This window comes from Nanorana parkeri, unplaced genomic scaffold (genome assembly GCF_000935625.1).
Source record: "Nanorana parkeri isolate BGI_ZX_2015 unplaced genomic scaffold, ASM93562v1 scaffold148, whole genome shotgun sequence".
NCBI lineage: Eukaryota > Metazoa > Chordata > Amphibia > Anura > Dicroglossidae > Nanorana > Nanorana parkeri.
In genome coordinates this window covers 1,051,241-1,067,835 of record NW_017306416.1, presented here as the reverse complement: position 1 = coordinate 1,067,835, position 16,595 = coordinate 1,051,241, and the positions used below count along the sequence as shown (strand labels likewise).

At 39.2% G+C, this 16,595-nt stretch overlaps 1 protein-coding gene across 1 annotated transcript in view; it reads right to left on the bottom strand.

Annotated features, from left to right (window-relative positions):
• The window catches only part of LRP1B (LDL receptor related protein 1B), a 1,026,358-nt gene that overhangs the window by 253,466 nt on the left and 756,297 nt on the right, over positions 1-16,595 (bottom strand). The window contains exon 45 of the mRNA XM_018554232.1: positions 6,258-6,450. Within this exon, the coding sequence (XP_018409734.1) occupies positions 6,258-6,450 (193 nt within the window). The remainder of the gene's footprint in view (positions 1-6,257; positions 6,451-16,595) is intronic.

The window sequence follows — 16,595 nt, the reverse complement described above, 5'->3', positions numbered from 1 at the left end:
GCCAGGACACTCTGGGGGGGGTTTGAACCCCCCTATCCCCCCCCCCTTATCTACGCCCCTGCCCCATGTCCTAAAAAAAGCACCTAAGCGGGCAAATTGGGCACTTCCAATGGACATGGGTGGCCAGGGGCAGTGCTTAGGCTTGGGGTGGTCAATATTTATGAAATCTATCTCATAGTGCGATTGATAGTTAATCCCAAATTATAGATGATATTAAATTTGGACTGAATTTCATAGATTCAGATGGCAAAATACAGACTTTTTTAGAGCCAGGTTCAGATTTCTATTCTTAAGGTTTGAAAACTCAGAATTTCTGAGGTTCATAAAGTTTTTGAAAAAATGAAACCAAACCACAACTGATTAAACTTTTCAGCAGTTCACTTGTCTATGTCGATTGGTATTAGAAGGGTGAAGGGTGATCCTGGCTCCCAGTTGGGGTGAGAAGATAGAGTTTAAGAGATGTATGTTCCTGGAGAGTATAATGCCTAGTATCTTGCTAAGCACTTTTAATGGAATTTCAGGTAGGGGTTGATAGGCCAACACAGTGCCTATGTATTCAGCACTCCTGCATGCAGTTTGCATGTACTCCTTGTGCTTGTGTGGGTTTCCTCTGGGTACTCCAATTTCCTTCTACACTCTTAAGACATGCTAGGCTAATTGGCTCTCATCAAATTTGGCCCTAGTATGTGTGCGTGTGAGATAGGAACTTTAGATTACAAACTCCTTGATGAAGGACTGAAGGTACAATTAAAGCGCTGCATAGCATTAGCATATAAATACCTGTAGTAAATAAAAAAAAACCTCTTTAGGATTCTTAAAACCCCAACTAGCAACCCAGGGGCCACAATAGTCTCATTCATAGTTTCAAATCAGCCAGGAGAGTGAGTGAGGCCATTGATTTGCACATTAGCTGTAATGATCCTTTGCTTCCTTGCTGCTCCATTTGGGTCCATCTAAACATAGAAATTACCTGGCTATTATGCTGACTCAGTTTTAATAACTATATGTGTGTTCCAAAAACCTGGAACACATGCTGTATGCAGATCAGGAAAGTCACATAAAACTCAAACAGGTCTATTCACAAAAGGGTGAAGAGTTTGGAGAAGGCAAGGAGAAGTGAACACACTAGGATAACATAGCAGAACTGGAAAGGGAGCTGAATTGGAGAATTTGTCCAAATAAGCTATTTTGGCCTAGATTGTTCACTTCTCCTGCCTTCTCTAACTTTTCACCCTTTTGTGAATAACCCTCAAAGAGTTCTTATCTGCCTACTTCTTCCAGGTCAAAACGGCAACAAATTTGATATACATATACAGGGCAGCCATCAGGGGGGTACGGACGATACTCATGTAAGGTGTCCGGGCAGCCTGGGGGGCCCGCCTGGGTCCCTTACATGACTATCGGCTGACGGTGAAGGACGAGGAGGCGGAGGCCTGGCCCTAGCAGCACAGGGCCCCAGCATTGCCACTCCAGCGGCTCTGAGACAAGCTAGGGCCCCATCAGCAACACTGCTCGTCTGATGTAGGACTGGCCGGAAGTGACGTCACGTTATGGACGTGACGTCACTTCTGGACGGTCCGGTGGCTGATGAGGCCACGTGTGCAGGTAAGAGGAGCTAGGAAGGAAGGAAGGAAGGAAGGAAAGGAGGGAGGGGAGGGATGCAGCCCTGACCAGCCCACCTGAGACCCCTTCAGAGCCCACCATTGACAGTCTCAGATGGGCTGTGCAGCATGTATAGTGGGCTCTGCAGGGTCACTCTCAGGTGGGTCCTGTGTCCAGCGCGTCACTAAGCTTTGCGTCCAGCACGTCACTAAGCCCTGCGTCCAGCGCGTCACTAAGCCCTGCGTCCAGTGGCACGTGGGGGCTGCCCTGTACATATATCAAATTTGATCATATAAACTGTGATTCATTTTTTAATCTAAGGTCCATGAAGAAGACACATGGCCATGATTTAAGACTGGAACGTAATGCATCTGCATCTATTTTCAACCTTATCTACTATGTAACTGTTTAAGGGTCACCATTAGAGCAAGAAAGCTAGGTTTAAAAAGAGAGGTCAGCAATGGAAGCTTCCAATTTTCTATCACAACAAGTGTACTTTATAGTTGAAGTGCATAAAATGGTTTGTAATATTTACAAAGATCACACCCACTAAGGTCTAAACTTACACATATGCTAATTAACCAATGTGTAACAACAAAATCCAGACATTCAATACAAAACCCAGCACATATGCATACCAGTAAATAATTACAGGCAAGGATGTTAAATAGTTATTAAAAATGTATATTATTAAAATTATATTATGAGAAAAATAAAAGCCTTATGGATTATGGGATTGAGGGAAGAAGAACTGAAACCAATATAAACTGAAATGTATAGTTTATATTAATATATATAAAGTAATTTGTAGGTTCTTTTGAAGCAATACATATTCAAGGGAGGAAACCACAATGATTCATATGCTGAAACCCACAAAAATATAATACATGTGGATACGAATATATTATCATAAATGCATAAATATAAATTTCTCCATACTGTATGAGCATACCAAAATAATTAGCAGGTCTGCTAGGAATATGGCGCAAACCTGATAAAAACTAGTACGGAAAATAGAAATAGAAAAAAAAAAGGAATTATAGAGGATGTTACACTCAGAATTTAGCTTATGGGGTTCTCAGATTTTAACTAATATCTAAAGATTGCTCTTCTGCATGGGGTCCTAATGAATCTCCAGTCTGATATGGGTAAGTCCTTAAAAAATCTCCAACCTGCATGGACTCCTAAAAAACCCTCTAACCTGATATTATTTATCAGGTTAGAGGTTTTTTTAGGAGTCATTACTGATATTTATAGAGTGCCAACAACAGCGCTTTACATAGTGCACATTCACATCAGCACCTGCTCTCAAGGAGCTTACAATCTAAGGTTCCTATCTCACATGCATACTTCCCTATATTAGCCTAGAGTTCAGCTTTAAGACAAACCCTCACTGACCTGTGTTGCTGTAACCACTGTGGATTAATTTTTCCTAAACTTGTCAAGAGAAGCACTAAGGTTGTTCAAGTTGGGTCTTGGTTCTCTCCCGTCTTCATGTGTACCTGCTGTATACTTGCATTAGAAATCAAAAGGCTGGAAAGCTACCAAGCCACCACCAGGGGCAGAGCAGAATGAGCAAAGAAAGCGAAAGTGTATATGCCGTAAACTTTGAGGATGAGTTACTCCACTGTGCCTGCAGCAACAGAGGTCAATGACAGCTTGTTTTCAGCTCATTTGCTATCTATTAAGAATGTATAAATATTCAAATCTCCAATGCCCTGGCCACAGTTGCACTTTAAGCTGCTGACGGCCATCAGAACCTCTGTCCTGGAAATGCTTTACATGGCCCTCTGGCAGACAGCACTGGGATATTTTGAGCCTAGAATTTGAAAAGCATTTCGAAATCGCTGGCAACCATGGGGCAGAATCTCAATTCTGCCTAAGTGCTCCAAAACCTGTTTGTGGTATAAAGCAGGTAAGTTTTCTTCCACCAGACCCTTCTCACACTGGTATCTTCCTATAAGGAAAATCCCATTTAAATGTAAAAATCGGTTACGAATCATATAGCAGCATTTGTTTTATTGTATGTAGATATCACACCAAACTCTAAATCTTTAAACATCTGCCAGAGTTTCATTTTGACAATTTTCAAGTACATTGCAAAGTGTTCCTGTATAACTCTAGCAGAAGTTTTACATTTATTTTGCATGAATTGAACAGGATATATTTTCACAGAATGTCTGAGTTTATGCCTCATTGCCAGCCAGGAAAACAAGGTGAGGAACACATTTGTTGAATTTTGGAAGTAATCTCGGAAGCTTGGCAAGTAAAAATTCTTTATGTGTTTCTTAGCAGGATGACACAACTAAGGCACTCAGCATTCTCCAGACTAAATACATAATACAGGAGCTGACGCATCTATTTCTTTGAAAGAATAGACCTACGTTAAGGATTAGATAGATAGATAGATAGATAGATAGATAGATAGATATTAGGGATGCACAAATACCATTTTTTCGAAAATTGGTTCCAAGGCTCACTGCGCTAGGAATGGATTCTAAATAGCTTATAGGACCAGCAGCAACTTTGTGTGAAGAAGGTATCTAATATGGTAAAAAAGTTGTGCTTGATCTAAGTGAATGTGGATTCCAGAGTAAAGAATAAATCACAAAAAACACATGAACATCTATATAAATACCGGCATCTTCTATCTAATTGTGTGATCGATACGTGAATAATCAAGCAATCAATATGAACCAATCTCTTAGTTTCAAGAGAGAGCCATAATCAGTGTATAAATGCCCGAAATTCTTATTGCGGCATGTGATACGTGAAACATGTATTCATACACCCCACAGTGTATCAATAAATATATGTGTGACAGAAGCGCCGAGCTCACTTAGTGTAGCTCAGAGTCCTCTGTGACAAACAAACTAAACAAAAAACAAATAAAGCAACCTAGTTGCAATCCTTATATAAATAACCCGTGGGTCCAACACTCTTGCATGTGTGAACTTAATCTGGTAAACAACGGTAGTGGTTTCAATACCTAATCGTGAAAATATAATCTTCCTAATAATACTAATATGCACACACTTATTACTGTCTCAGTGACCAAAAATAGGCAGTGATTAAACACAAATTAAGTGAAATAAAATATAAGTTCTAATTCCCCTCTCAGATGTATACACGGGGTTAAATATTTAAAACAATCCCAACAATATAACAAACAGGCACAAAATCAAGTGGAATAATCTCAGCAATATAGCAAGTAGTCAATTTCTAAGGTTTTTGCAGTTTATATGAGACGGGATACAAACGGTTAGTCTCCTTCTCTCAGTGATATTTAGAGGAATAGTCCGTTCATTTCCCTTTTGGAAGATATCTACCAGGGAAATGAACGGACTATTCCTCTAAATATCACTGAGAGAAGGAGATTGGTTCATATTGATTGTTTTATTATTCACATATCGATCACACAATTAGATAGAAGATTCCGGTATTTATATAGATGTTCATGTGTTTTTTGTGATTTATTCTTTACTCTGGAATCCACATTCACTTAGATCAAGCGCAACTTATTTACCATATTAGATACCATTTTTTCGGTATCGAGTACTGATTTTTTTGACGATACTGGGCGATACCAAATACCAATACCAGAAGTTCCATTAAGGAAGCCGGGCGGAATGTAAAGACTCGCCACCCGGCTTCCCGATTAGCATGGAAGCCGTCTCCATGCTCCCTCATCACCAAGCAACGAGGAAGCATGGAGCCGGCTTTATGGCCAATCAGGAAGCATGCCGCTGTGTAATGACTCGTTGCCCGACTTCTTGATTGGTCAAAGCTGGTCAATCGGGAAGCTGGGCAACAAGTCATTACACAGCGGCATGCTTCCTGATTGGCCATAAAGCCGGCTCCATGCTCCCTCATCACCAGGTGTGTATATATATCTATATCTATATCTATATATAGATATAGATCTATCTATAGATATAGATCGATCTATATCTATAGATAGATCTATATCTATATATTATCTTCTCTATGAAGAAATAAAAAATAGTAAAACTCAATAAAGTTTCCACTCCTTCCCTACTCTATTTAAAAGAGAAAAATAAATTGTTTGCATAAGGTTATACATTAAAGCTGGACTTGGCCTTCTCTTCAGTCTTGCACGGTTGTACCGGCTCCTATTCTGGAATAAAACTGCTTACTCTGATTGCACTGCACACTGTGAGCTTCTCACAATGTACATTAGAAGCTGTAGCAAGTCCACGATAGTACGAGCCCAGGATGGCTCCCAATTTCAACAACGGTCTGCTTATCTAATATTGTACTTATTGCCTAGAAGAGCAGCACCCTTAGCCATAGTATTGTGCACAACCATTATGTTGTTCTTCATGAATCGTTACATACCGGACTGGTGATGCCCCTTCCCCCCAGTATGTCTTTTACTCCGTTCTAGACTTCATGTAATGTTTGTACTCCTGAAAAATGTTATGTTGAAAAATGCCACACTCAAGTTTTGATACCAGTGATGCTTTAATGTACATGTGCAATTTTTCAATAAAAAAACTTATGGTTAAGAAGCTGTAGCAAGTCCGATAGAGGAACATCATTTGGAGATCAACAAGATTCTCAAAGAAAGTGTTTTGTTCAATGACTTTAAACATATTATACAAGCAAGAAGAAATAATAATCTTTTCACTTACAACTGTTGGTGTCATTAGCTACTGCAATAATCCCCATTGGCTGATGAGGGATGTCAGAGCGTAGAACCTTGGTCTCCCCTCCTGTGTACTTGTTGGATCGCAGTATGGCTCTTCTTACCCAGTCCGACCAAAATATATAGTTATCATAGATCGCCATGCTTAGGAATGTTCCTGGTCCTGATCTGACAATGACCTGCACACAATACAGTTTAGTGTTATTCAATACTGTAGTATAAAACAGATTGGGAGTAAAATGATCACACATGCTGAAAAGGAACCACAATTTATAAAAAATGTTGCCTTTTGATAGTAGGCCTAACTAGGATAAGAAAAACATTTAAATTAAGTGAATGTTAAGGAATATGTAAGTGCAGAACTTCCAGGTATTACCTCTCAGAGATCAGGGATTCAATCAGGCAGACTTGTAAAGTGAAAGATCCACTGTAATTTTTTGGGAGTCTTGTTCTTCCCTAACAAAATGTATTTATTTATTACAGGTATTTATATAGCTACGTCAATTTACACAGAGCTTTACATAATTGCACATTCACATCAGCCCCTGCCCTCGAGGAGCTTACAGTCTACAGTCCTTATCTCATACATACACTAGCACCGATTTAGACAGGAACCAATTAACCTTCCAGCATGTCTTCAGAGTGTGAGAAAAAAACCAAGAGTACCCAGAGGAAACCCATGCTCAGGGAGAACATACAAACTTTGTGCTAATAGAGTCCTGACCTGGATTGTACCAGGGACCCAAGTGCTGGAAGGCATAAGTGCTAACCACTAAACCACCGTGATATTTGCAAAGCTGCTGACATCTGGCTGTATCTCAAGTTGGTTTCCTAAAAGGTTTGGTTACTACAGTGGTAGGATGCCCTAGAATTCCCAGTTCCTCCCAAATGCTGCTGCCATTGCAAAGCCAAGTGATGGCTTCACACTCAATTAATTCCCCATAGGACATCCTTCTCCCCTATGGAGCTTTTCCCTCACTTCCTGTCAGAATAGGAAATGATGGTTAATCTCTATAATGTGGCATGTGCAATCTCTCACATATTTAGAAGTTTGAGGGTGGCTCCTTTCCCTTGCAGGGTCCTATGGAGCCACCCTTGTGTGAGCCAGTACGCTGTGTGTGCGTGTCCACAAATGCAATTCTCCTTGCCCTCTTTTTTATGTTAGTAGATGAACAGCTCCCAGAGACTGCTCTGTCCATTGTGATCAGGTAGTTCAGGGAAGCCGAGCAGAGAGAGTTCTTGGAAACATGATGGGTGTAAAATTTAAACAAACTCTTTGCAGGGCAATGTATATTTGTTTGATCCGGATTAATTATTGATAAAAAGATTAACAGGGCTATTCACTAAGGGGTGAAGAGTTTGGAGAAGGGAGGAGAAGTGAACAATATAGGACAGCATAGCTGAACTGGAAAGTGAGCTGGATTGGAGACTTTTTCCAAATCAGCTATTTTGGGCTAGATTGTTATCTTCTCCTGCCTTCTACAAACTCTTCACCCTTTTGTGAATAACCCTGTAAGAGTTTAATATTACTTTAAAACTCTCTCCAGTTGCCAGAAAGTGGCTCATTGACATCTCTTGAAACTACGAATCTTTGGAATAATTTTTTTTAGCTCACACACGGTCTGTTAGACAGGCTCTCTTTAAATACGCTTACAGCAATGTGAACTGCAATTGAACACAATTTGCATGAAAAAGACTATTAGGCCATTGGCATAAGTAATGTTTAAGGATTTGCTAACTAATTAATCTACTATGTGTACAGGAAAACATTCTTTGAAGTGTAGGCAATATTATTTGTCTTAATCGGAAAAAAAGGTTGTTCCCTGGAGTTCTGATATACCTTGAATATCCCCTTTAATGTTTAATTAATCATTTGAATAGGTCATCAAGGTCATATAACCAAAAGTAGTCAGAACAAAAAGGAGGGTAACAGTGTTTTAACAGAGAGAACACTGTAAAAGAAGGTTATTAAATTGACCGAGACCTATAGTTTTATAAAAATATAAACTTTATTGATTACAAGATAATATATTCGGTGTCTGTTAGCTCACTTCTCAAATTACTAATAAAAGAACAACGTTGTTCATGACACTCATACTCCCATTCATTCATACAAACTAAGCGTTCCCACAAACTTGGCAGTGTTTGATTTCTTGAGAGTTTCCTAAAAAAGGAATTTTCTTAATTTTACACCTGTTTCTACTCCATAATTATGTTCCTGCTTAACGATGATGTAAGAGGTGGACGTCGGAGAGGAAGATCTATATTTTCTGATTTACTTCCAAATATAACTCTAGTCAGTCTACGTATTCTTTACCCCGATAATGTGGTTGATATGGGATACTTATTGGTTTCAGTTAAAAAGGAAGTCTCTTCGTTTCATTGTGGTTCTTTAAGACCATATCATCCACTGGAGTGTTTTGTGTATATATTGGTCTTAATATAACAACAACACCTCTTATTCATTCATGCCTGAAGAATCTCCAAATTTTTCATCATATATGGTTCCTCCTGGTGTACAGTGAATTTAAGGGGGAGACTAGTGCGGGACCAGTTATTATTATATAATTGTCTACCGTACTCACTTTTCGTCGTCTCTTACCCCTCTTGTCTTTTTAAATCCGTGGCTTCTTTTTCGGTTTTAACGGTACTGTCACCAGCGCAGCGCAATTCACTGTACACCAGGAGGAACCATATATGATGAAAAATTTGGAGATTCTTCAGGCATGAATGAATAAGAGGTGTTGTTGTTATATTAAGACCAATATATACACAAAACACTCCAGTGGATGATATGGTCTTAAAGAACCACAATGAAACGAAGAGACTTCCTTTTTAACTGAAACCAATAAGTATCCCATATCAACCACATTATCGGGGTAAAGAATACGTAGACTGACTAGAGTTATATTTGGAAGTAAATCAGAAAATATAGATCTTCCTCTCCGACGTCCACCTCTTACATCATCGTTAAGCAGGAACATAATTATGGAGTAGAAACAGGTGTAAAATTAAGAAAATTCCTTTTTTAGGAAACTCTCAAGAAATCAAACACTGCCAAGTTTGTGGGAACGCTTAGTTTGTATGAATGAATGGGAGTATGAGTGTCATGAACAACGTTGTTCTTTTATTAGTAATTTGAGAAGTGAGCTAACAGACACCGAATATATTATCTTGTAATCAATAAAGTTTATATTTTTATAAAACTATAGGTCTCGGTCAATTTAATAACCTTCTTTTACAGTGTTCTCTCTGTTAAAACACTGTTACCCTCCTTTTTGTTCCAACATTATTTGTCTTGTTTGTAAATTAGGAGCTGGGGGTATTGATTGTAGGAATTAGGTATTAAGCTTTACAATCTCACCATACACCAGTTTCCTTTTATTTCGCTATGACACACAGGGAGCTTCTTAGAAATCTATAGAACTGGGACGTACAGAAACATTTGCTAAAAGTAATTCTTCAAATTGTGCTCTCTTGGAAAAATATATCCCTAGTATCAAAATGAAGGTGCTTACTTATTCAACCTGAAATTCTGGCAGTCTATGGAGGCTGTTATTTATCCAGGTCATGGTACAGCTAGTAGTAGGCCAGTTGAATGCTAGTAGTAGGCCAGTTGAATGTGACTAACAGCTAAACACACCAAAGAAATATATATAAAAGAGCTGTTTTACCTGCCATTCATTCCTGAGGTTTACACAGCTCTGCTACCAAGTACAACACTTTGGCAGGACAGGAGCCCTGAACTTTCTCTGCTGCAATTTTAGTTTTTACTTACAGGTTTCCTCCTTATAAGGGGGAGTATGTGAGCCCCCAAAACACATTTTCTCATTTGTATTATTGATCATTAAAAAAAATGTTCTTCTGGACTCTATCATTGGTGTGGTGCAATTGCTTTATTTTACACATCTGGACCTTTTGCAAGAACCCTCTGGAGTGCTTCTGTCACATGGGAGCAGACTCACCGAAGCATTTCAACTTTGGACTTTTGGACATTATTAATTATAGAAGATTTGGTGCCTTATGCATGTACTTTCATCATATCAATGACAGCTTTAAAGTGACGCTAAACTCAAGAGTTAAATCTTAAAAATGCATAAAGTACCTTATAGTGACTTTAAAGTCAATTTTTTTCCCTCCCCCCAATGTTAATGTTAGAACCTTAAATGATGTCTCTTAATCCGATCTTCTTCTTTCCTGATGTTTTCATCTGTCCCTCCAGTGGTGCAACGGCTCTCCGATCCAGCGCTGACTCCTCTGTCCTTGCTGGTACTTTCTGTCCCACGGTGTCTGCATGCGGGTGCACGCGTCCATAGACTTACCTTGTGTCTCTCCTCGTCGAAAATCCTAACTGCACATGCGCCCGCCCCAAGATTCTTTGCGGCCACCCAAGCAGTTTCGCATTTTCTGACGGGAGCGCGCGGCGAAGACGGGGTAAGTTTAAACCACTGTTAAAGCGTTTTTTTTTTTACTTTTTGCATATATCTACTGCTTGCTAGCAGTAGATATATGCAAAAAAATGGAGGCTTAAGATACAACAAAGTATCTTAGTTGTGTATCACTCGGTTGTAGATCATCAAATCATCTCTGAATTGGTGCTGACACTGTCCTTCCTTCTGGAGGGTGGCTACTTTTGTTCCCCATGGTCCCTGTGTGTGTTGTAAAGTAGTCACCGCTCCAAGCTTGCTCTTGGGATGGACTACAATCTCATGTTTAGTTTACTAGATTGTATTGAGCTTGTAGTCCATTACGGGAGTGTGCATGGAGTGGTGACTACTTTACAACACACACAGGGACCATGGGGTAAAAAGTAGCCCCCCTCCAGAAGGAAGGACAGTGTCAGCACCAATTCAGAGATAATTGGAGGATCTGCAACCGAGTGATGCACAAAGAAGATACATTGTTGTTAATAGTTAAGGTATTTGAATGCATTTTTAAGATTTCCCTGTTAGCCTGGAGACTCAACAGGAAGTAGGGGAAGATTTCTGATCAGTGGGACCCAGAAGGGTTTGAAAACACACAAAAAACAAAACAAAGGTTGTAACCCTTTTCTACTTTATATAAAAAAAAGGAATGGAATTTGTCTTTCACTTTTGAGGAAAGTATTTTCTATTGCCAAACACAGCTAGATTTCAGGTCTATTTATTCTAGAACCAATTGCACTACAAAGGAAATGAACTGATTGTTTGCTATGGGCAACACACATCCTTTGCATTCAAGCAAGTTTTCAGATCCTGTAATATTTGTCTACCGATAGCAGTCTTGAACTATTAAATGATGTACTTCATTATTTAGGTCTCCCCCCGAACACATAAAACTATGTTTTAACAAGCGCAAACTACTTTCAAAACAGTTCTTGAATTCAAGTTTAGCATTTTTATTAAAGCACAGTGTGATTGTTGAAGCCGAATGTCTTGAAATTACTGGAGGTCAAAATCCAGATAACACTTTTAGCATGTGAAAAGGAGTCTTTTTTTGTCCAAATGAGAAACAGAGTTGTCTAGTAGTCATCCGAGGCAGAATGCATATTTTATATTGAAGTAACTGTGAAACTCTAATGCACAGCACACTGTATAATAGGGCTCCTCATTAGTATGCATCAAAACACTCTCAGATTCACTTTTTGCAAACTAACACACGGATCTATTTCAGTTATAGAATAAAAAGTTATCTGTTCAATGTGGTTAAATATCTGACTTAACAAACTTCAAAGAGGTTCAAAAGGGGTAACCAATAAGAGGAGAATAAAGTACAAATGCATTAGAGAGAGTCAATTTACTGATATTGACGATGACACTTGCATCAAGTGTTCTTGTTCTTCCCTAATGAATATATGTTATTCAACAGGAAACTTGAGTGTCAAAAGGCTCTTGCTGAGATTTTGATTCCTAAGTTAAGGGTAACTCCTCTTTTGTTGAGAAAAAAATCAATTCTCTCTGGGTGATCAATGTACATTGCAAGGATTTTACCAAACCTTGTTGCAGATTCCTAACTCTTTGTTTCAGAATGTCCTTTGCATACTAATTCCTGAACGTTCATTATATTCCTAATAGGTTGGACTTGATGGACTAATGTCTTTATTCAACCTCAAATACTATATAATCAGCTGGGGGACTTGCTGTGTTGTAATGAGGAAAGTTGCAGTGTCGGCATCCCTTTAGCAGTGTTAACCCTTAGGGAATACCTCAGCAAACATTAAATTCCTATTGCAAAGGATGCATACCATTATATTTGCATCTTCGTGCACACCTTTGGGAATTTCAGTAAGTGAATCACAGAAGCAGGAAGTATTTTTTTTGAAGGGGGGGGGAGTCTGTATATTTGCATCTTCGTGCACACCTTTGGGAATTTCAGTAAGTGAATCACAGAAGCAGGAAGTATTTTATTTGAAGGGGGGGGGCATCTGGGGGTGTGATAAGCAGTCTGTACACCAACTGTGTACAGAACAACTCCAGTTCACTATATTGCATTGAATTGTTTTGACAGTGTTAGAAAACTACAATGTATGCAGTTTTAAGTAGGAATGTAATGTTTAATATCATTAAATTATAAAATGGCTTGTGAAGCAAATATACAGTATATGCTATATTATTTTATTTACAAATATTTCATTATTTATTTGTTTTTTTTAAGTGGAGTGTACCTTTAAGCTTCCAAACAATTCAGCTGGAGGATTCTACACAGAGCCAGCCTGCAGGAGGAGTTAGGGCATGGACACACTGGGGATCCTGTTTCTGGGGCCAACTCACCACTCAACCATCCTGCCATTGAGGGGGTAAGGTGAGTATTTGCATGCATGGGGTAAGGTGAGTATTTTCACTGCTTTGCATTAAGAAAGCCAGGAGGCAGGTCTCGCAGTGTTACTTGGCAGCATCAAGCCAGACCCCTAGCCAATCAGGAAGCTGGGCAGTGGGTCCTGATTGAGTGGCAAGAAGTATCCATGCTCCCTCACTGCACTGGAAGTTTTGGTATTGTGCTAAGTATTGGAGCATTTGGCCGAGTACGAGTACTCATCCAAATGCTCAGTATCACCACCGATACCAGTATCGGTATCCATGGCTGGATTTCCTTCAAGGCCAACCGAGGCCTGGCCTTGGGGCAGCAGGAAGTAGTGGGGCAGCAGGGGTGTGAAATTCCTATTTCCCGATGGCCAGGACATACAGTTTTCTAGGTTTAGCCCTGCTTTGGGCAAGCAGAGCTAAATGTACAGCGGGAAAGCCCCGGCTTGTTTTGTTCAAGTGATCTCGGCGATGTTGTCGAGAGCACATGTATGCAGCCTGCATACAGGGGGGTGCATTGAGGAATCTGGCATTGGGGCAGCAGAGAGGGTAAATCTAGCCCTGTCAGTATAGTTGCATCCCTAGACTGTATTATGGATGTCATGTGCTCTATCAAGTCTCTGTAAGTGTATGGGAGGAGGGGGGAACTGCAAAACATGTTATGGACTGTGCAGGTGGTTCTAAGTGGAGGTACTACTCCCCCTTCGGAACTAGTACCTGGGTATGTGAATCAGGCAGACCCAGAAGGCCTCCAAGATTATGGTGTTTATTTCAGCCATGGGGGAAAGCTGGCCTGGTTCTTGTGCAACAAGGATGCAATACATACAAGCAGGTAAGTGTTTTCCCTGTCCATTTTAGTGATCCCATTGCTAGATTGCTAGTGTGATAATGTCTTTAGCCGCAGCATTTGGGCTTGGAAGCCTACCACCCAACTGTGCGTCATTAACAGTAATAATTAATATAAAACCAGTGAAAATTGTTCAGTCTACTCTAAATGACTTACTTTCTTCAACTTTATATTTTCCCTTTTAGTCCCCCTTTTAAGTAACTGGAGAACTCAAAGAATTAATAATTTACTCTCATAAAAACTTGAAGTGTCCATATGTAGAAGTGCACACAAAATTCAATTTGTTATAGTTTGTGACTGAGGCAGTGGCCGATTCACAGGTTCTTGACGTTAGACAGGTATATATTTATCCTATGAAGATATTATTTGGTTTAATTTAAGTTGAGTCATCAAGTTTTAGCAAGTCGTTGCCTGCCAGATGGCAGAACAAAAAGGCATTATGACAGTGCTCTAGCAATTATATCTTCTAACACAATATTATGCACTTGGAAAATGTGTCAATCTGGCTTCATACTACTAGTATAAGAGCCAAGAATTACACTTTAGAGTTTTTTTCTAAAATAAAGATGAACTCTAGGCAGATCTAAAAATAAAAAAGAAACAACATTAATTTGTTCATTTCAAATAATTAAGTGCATTTTTGAACATAATTAGTATAAGTAGAAAAACCTTTCTTTATATATTCTATTTTGCACAATAGCACTTGCACTGATAGAGGATGGTGAGTGCATTCAGCCAATTAGGGCTTTTGCTTTGCAGAGTTGTGCCAATCTAACATAGGGAACATGTTAACAGAAATTAAGGGCTTAAGGATTACTTAATCAGTGTTGTGTTGTCCATTAGACATGTGCTATTTGTTTCATTCCGAACAAAAATTCTGACAAATGTTCCGAAATTTGGACACCTCTAAATTTCCAAATTCCAATGCATCCGAATGTGCCCGAATCTGAATTTATGTTTCCGAATTTCGAATTCTGTCCGAATTTTGTTTTAAAAAGTAAACTGAATTGGACATGTGACTTTTCTGGCCAATCAGATGTGTTTTTCAATTTAATGCATCCGAATGGGTCTGAACAAAAATTGTTGTTACAGCAACATGGGAGCCATATACTATATGGCTCCCATGTTGCTGTAACAAATTTGTGTTCAGTATATACATATAATACTAAAGATGAGGCTCCTAGACTCGAATGGCATTTAGGATCCGCATTTGTGAACTGCACTCGGGGGCTCCCAAATTCCATTTGGGTCTGGGAGCCCCAGCTATAGTGATATATGTATATGGCTCCCAGACCCGAATGAAATTCGAGTTCCGAAATTCCGAATTGCATGCAGGAGCTCCCAAATGTCATTCGGGTCTGGAAGCCATATACATACTGTATATGTTTTTATTTTTAAACCTAATATTTTGTAACACGTATGAATTACTTTACTTTGTGTATGTAAGTTTACCAGCACTACTCAAACATAGAATTTATTCTATGTTTGCGCTGTTTCCAGGCCGACCCAAGAGACTGCAGTGATTTTACTTTATATTCATTAGAACAAGCCATGGTTCCCCAGATATGTTAAATCTCAGATCTACCTGAAGCTAAGAACAGATGTAACTGGGTTATTGAACCAAATATCAAATATATCAGGATGAACAAGCTTTCACCAGAACATAACAGCTCTAAGAAACTTCACAGCAGTAAAATATTGCATAAACCACTCTACTCACATTAAAGATATACAGTTTATATATAACAGAACACTGTAAGAGAGATATGGCTAACTGTGTACAGCAATCAATATTTATTTGTTTTCATAGGTAAACACCCTAATAGATCTTTGTTCTTCTCACTCTCTGTTGTAGGATATCTTTTGGGCTGCATGCATTTCTCTGGAACTCCCTTTGTCATGATTTAGCAAGCTTACAGTTCTGCTATGCCACTTACCAATGTCAACTGCAGTTCTTATCACCCACTGAATTCTGGGAGGGAGGGCAATGTAGTCGTGATGGGCGACTTCAATTACCCGGACATCAATTGGGCTAATGGTACCTCAGGATCGACAAAGGCGGGCCGATTTCTGAACTTGTGGCGAGACAATTTCTTGGAACAGATGGTGGAGGTTCCAACTAGGAAACATGCCATCCTAGATTTAATAATTACTAATAATGGGGAATTAATCGAGGATATTGTAATTGGGGAGACACTGGGTAGTAGTGATCACAATGTGATTACTTTCAATATTAAATACAGGAAAGGAAAGAGGGCGGGACGGACAAAAACCCTTAAATTCAGAAGGGCAAATTTCGATAAGTTGCGCAAACTAGTGGGGGAAATAAAATGGGATAACTCATTTCACAACCTAAACTCAGACCAAATGTGGGACTGTTTCAGGAACACATTACATATTGCCATTTCAAAGTGTATACTATTGGGTAACAAAAACAAAAGATCAAAGACTAAACCTATATGGCTAAATAAAACTGGAAAACTACATGTTAAGGCAAAGAGAATGGCATTTATAAAATATAAGATGGAAGGGACGGCATCGGCGTTCCTTAAATACAAGGAATGTAACAAAAAATGCAAACTAGTAATCCGGGAAGCTAAAATAGAATGCGAAAAGCATATCGCCGCAGATAGTAAAAAAAACCCTAAAAAATTCTACCAATATATTAACAGTAAAAAGGTAAGAAAGGAGCAGATAG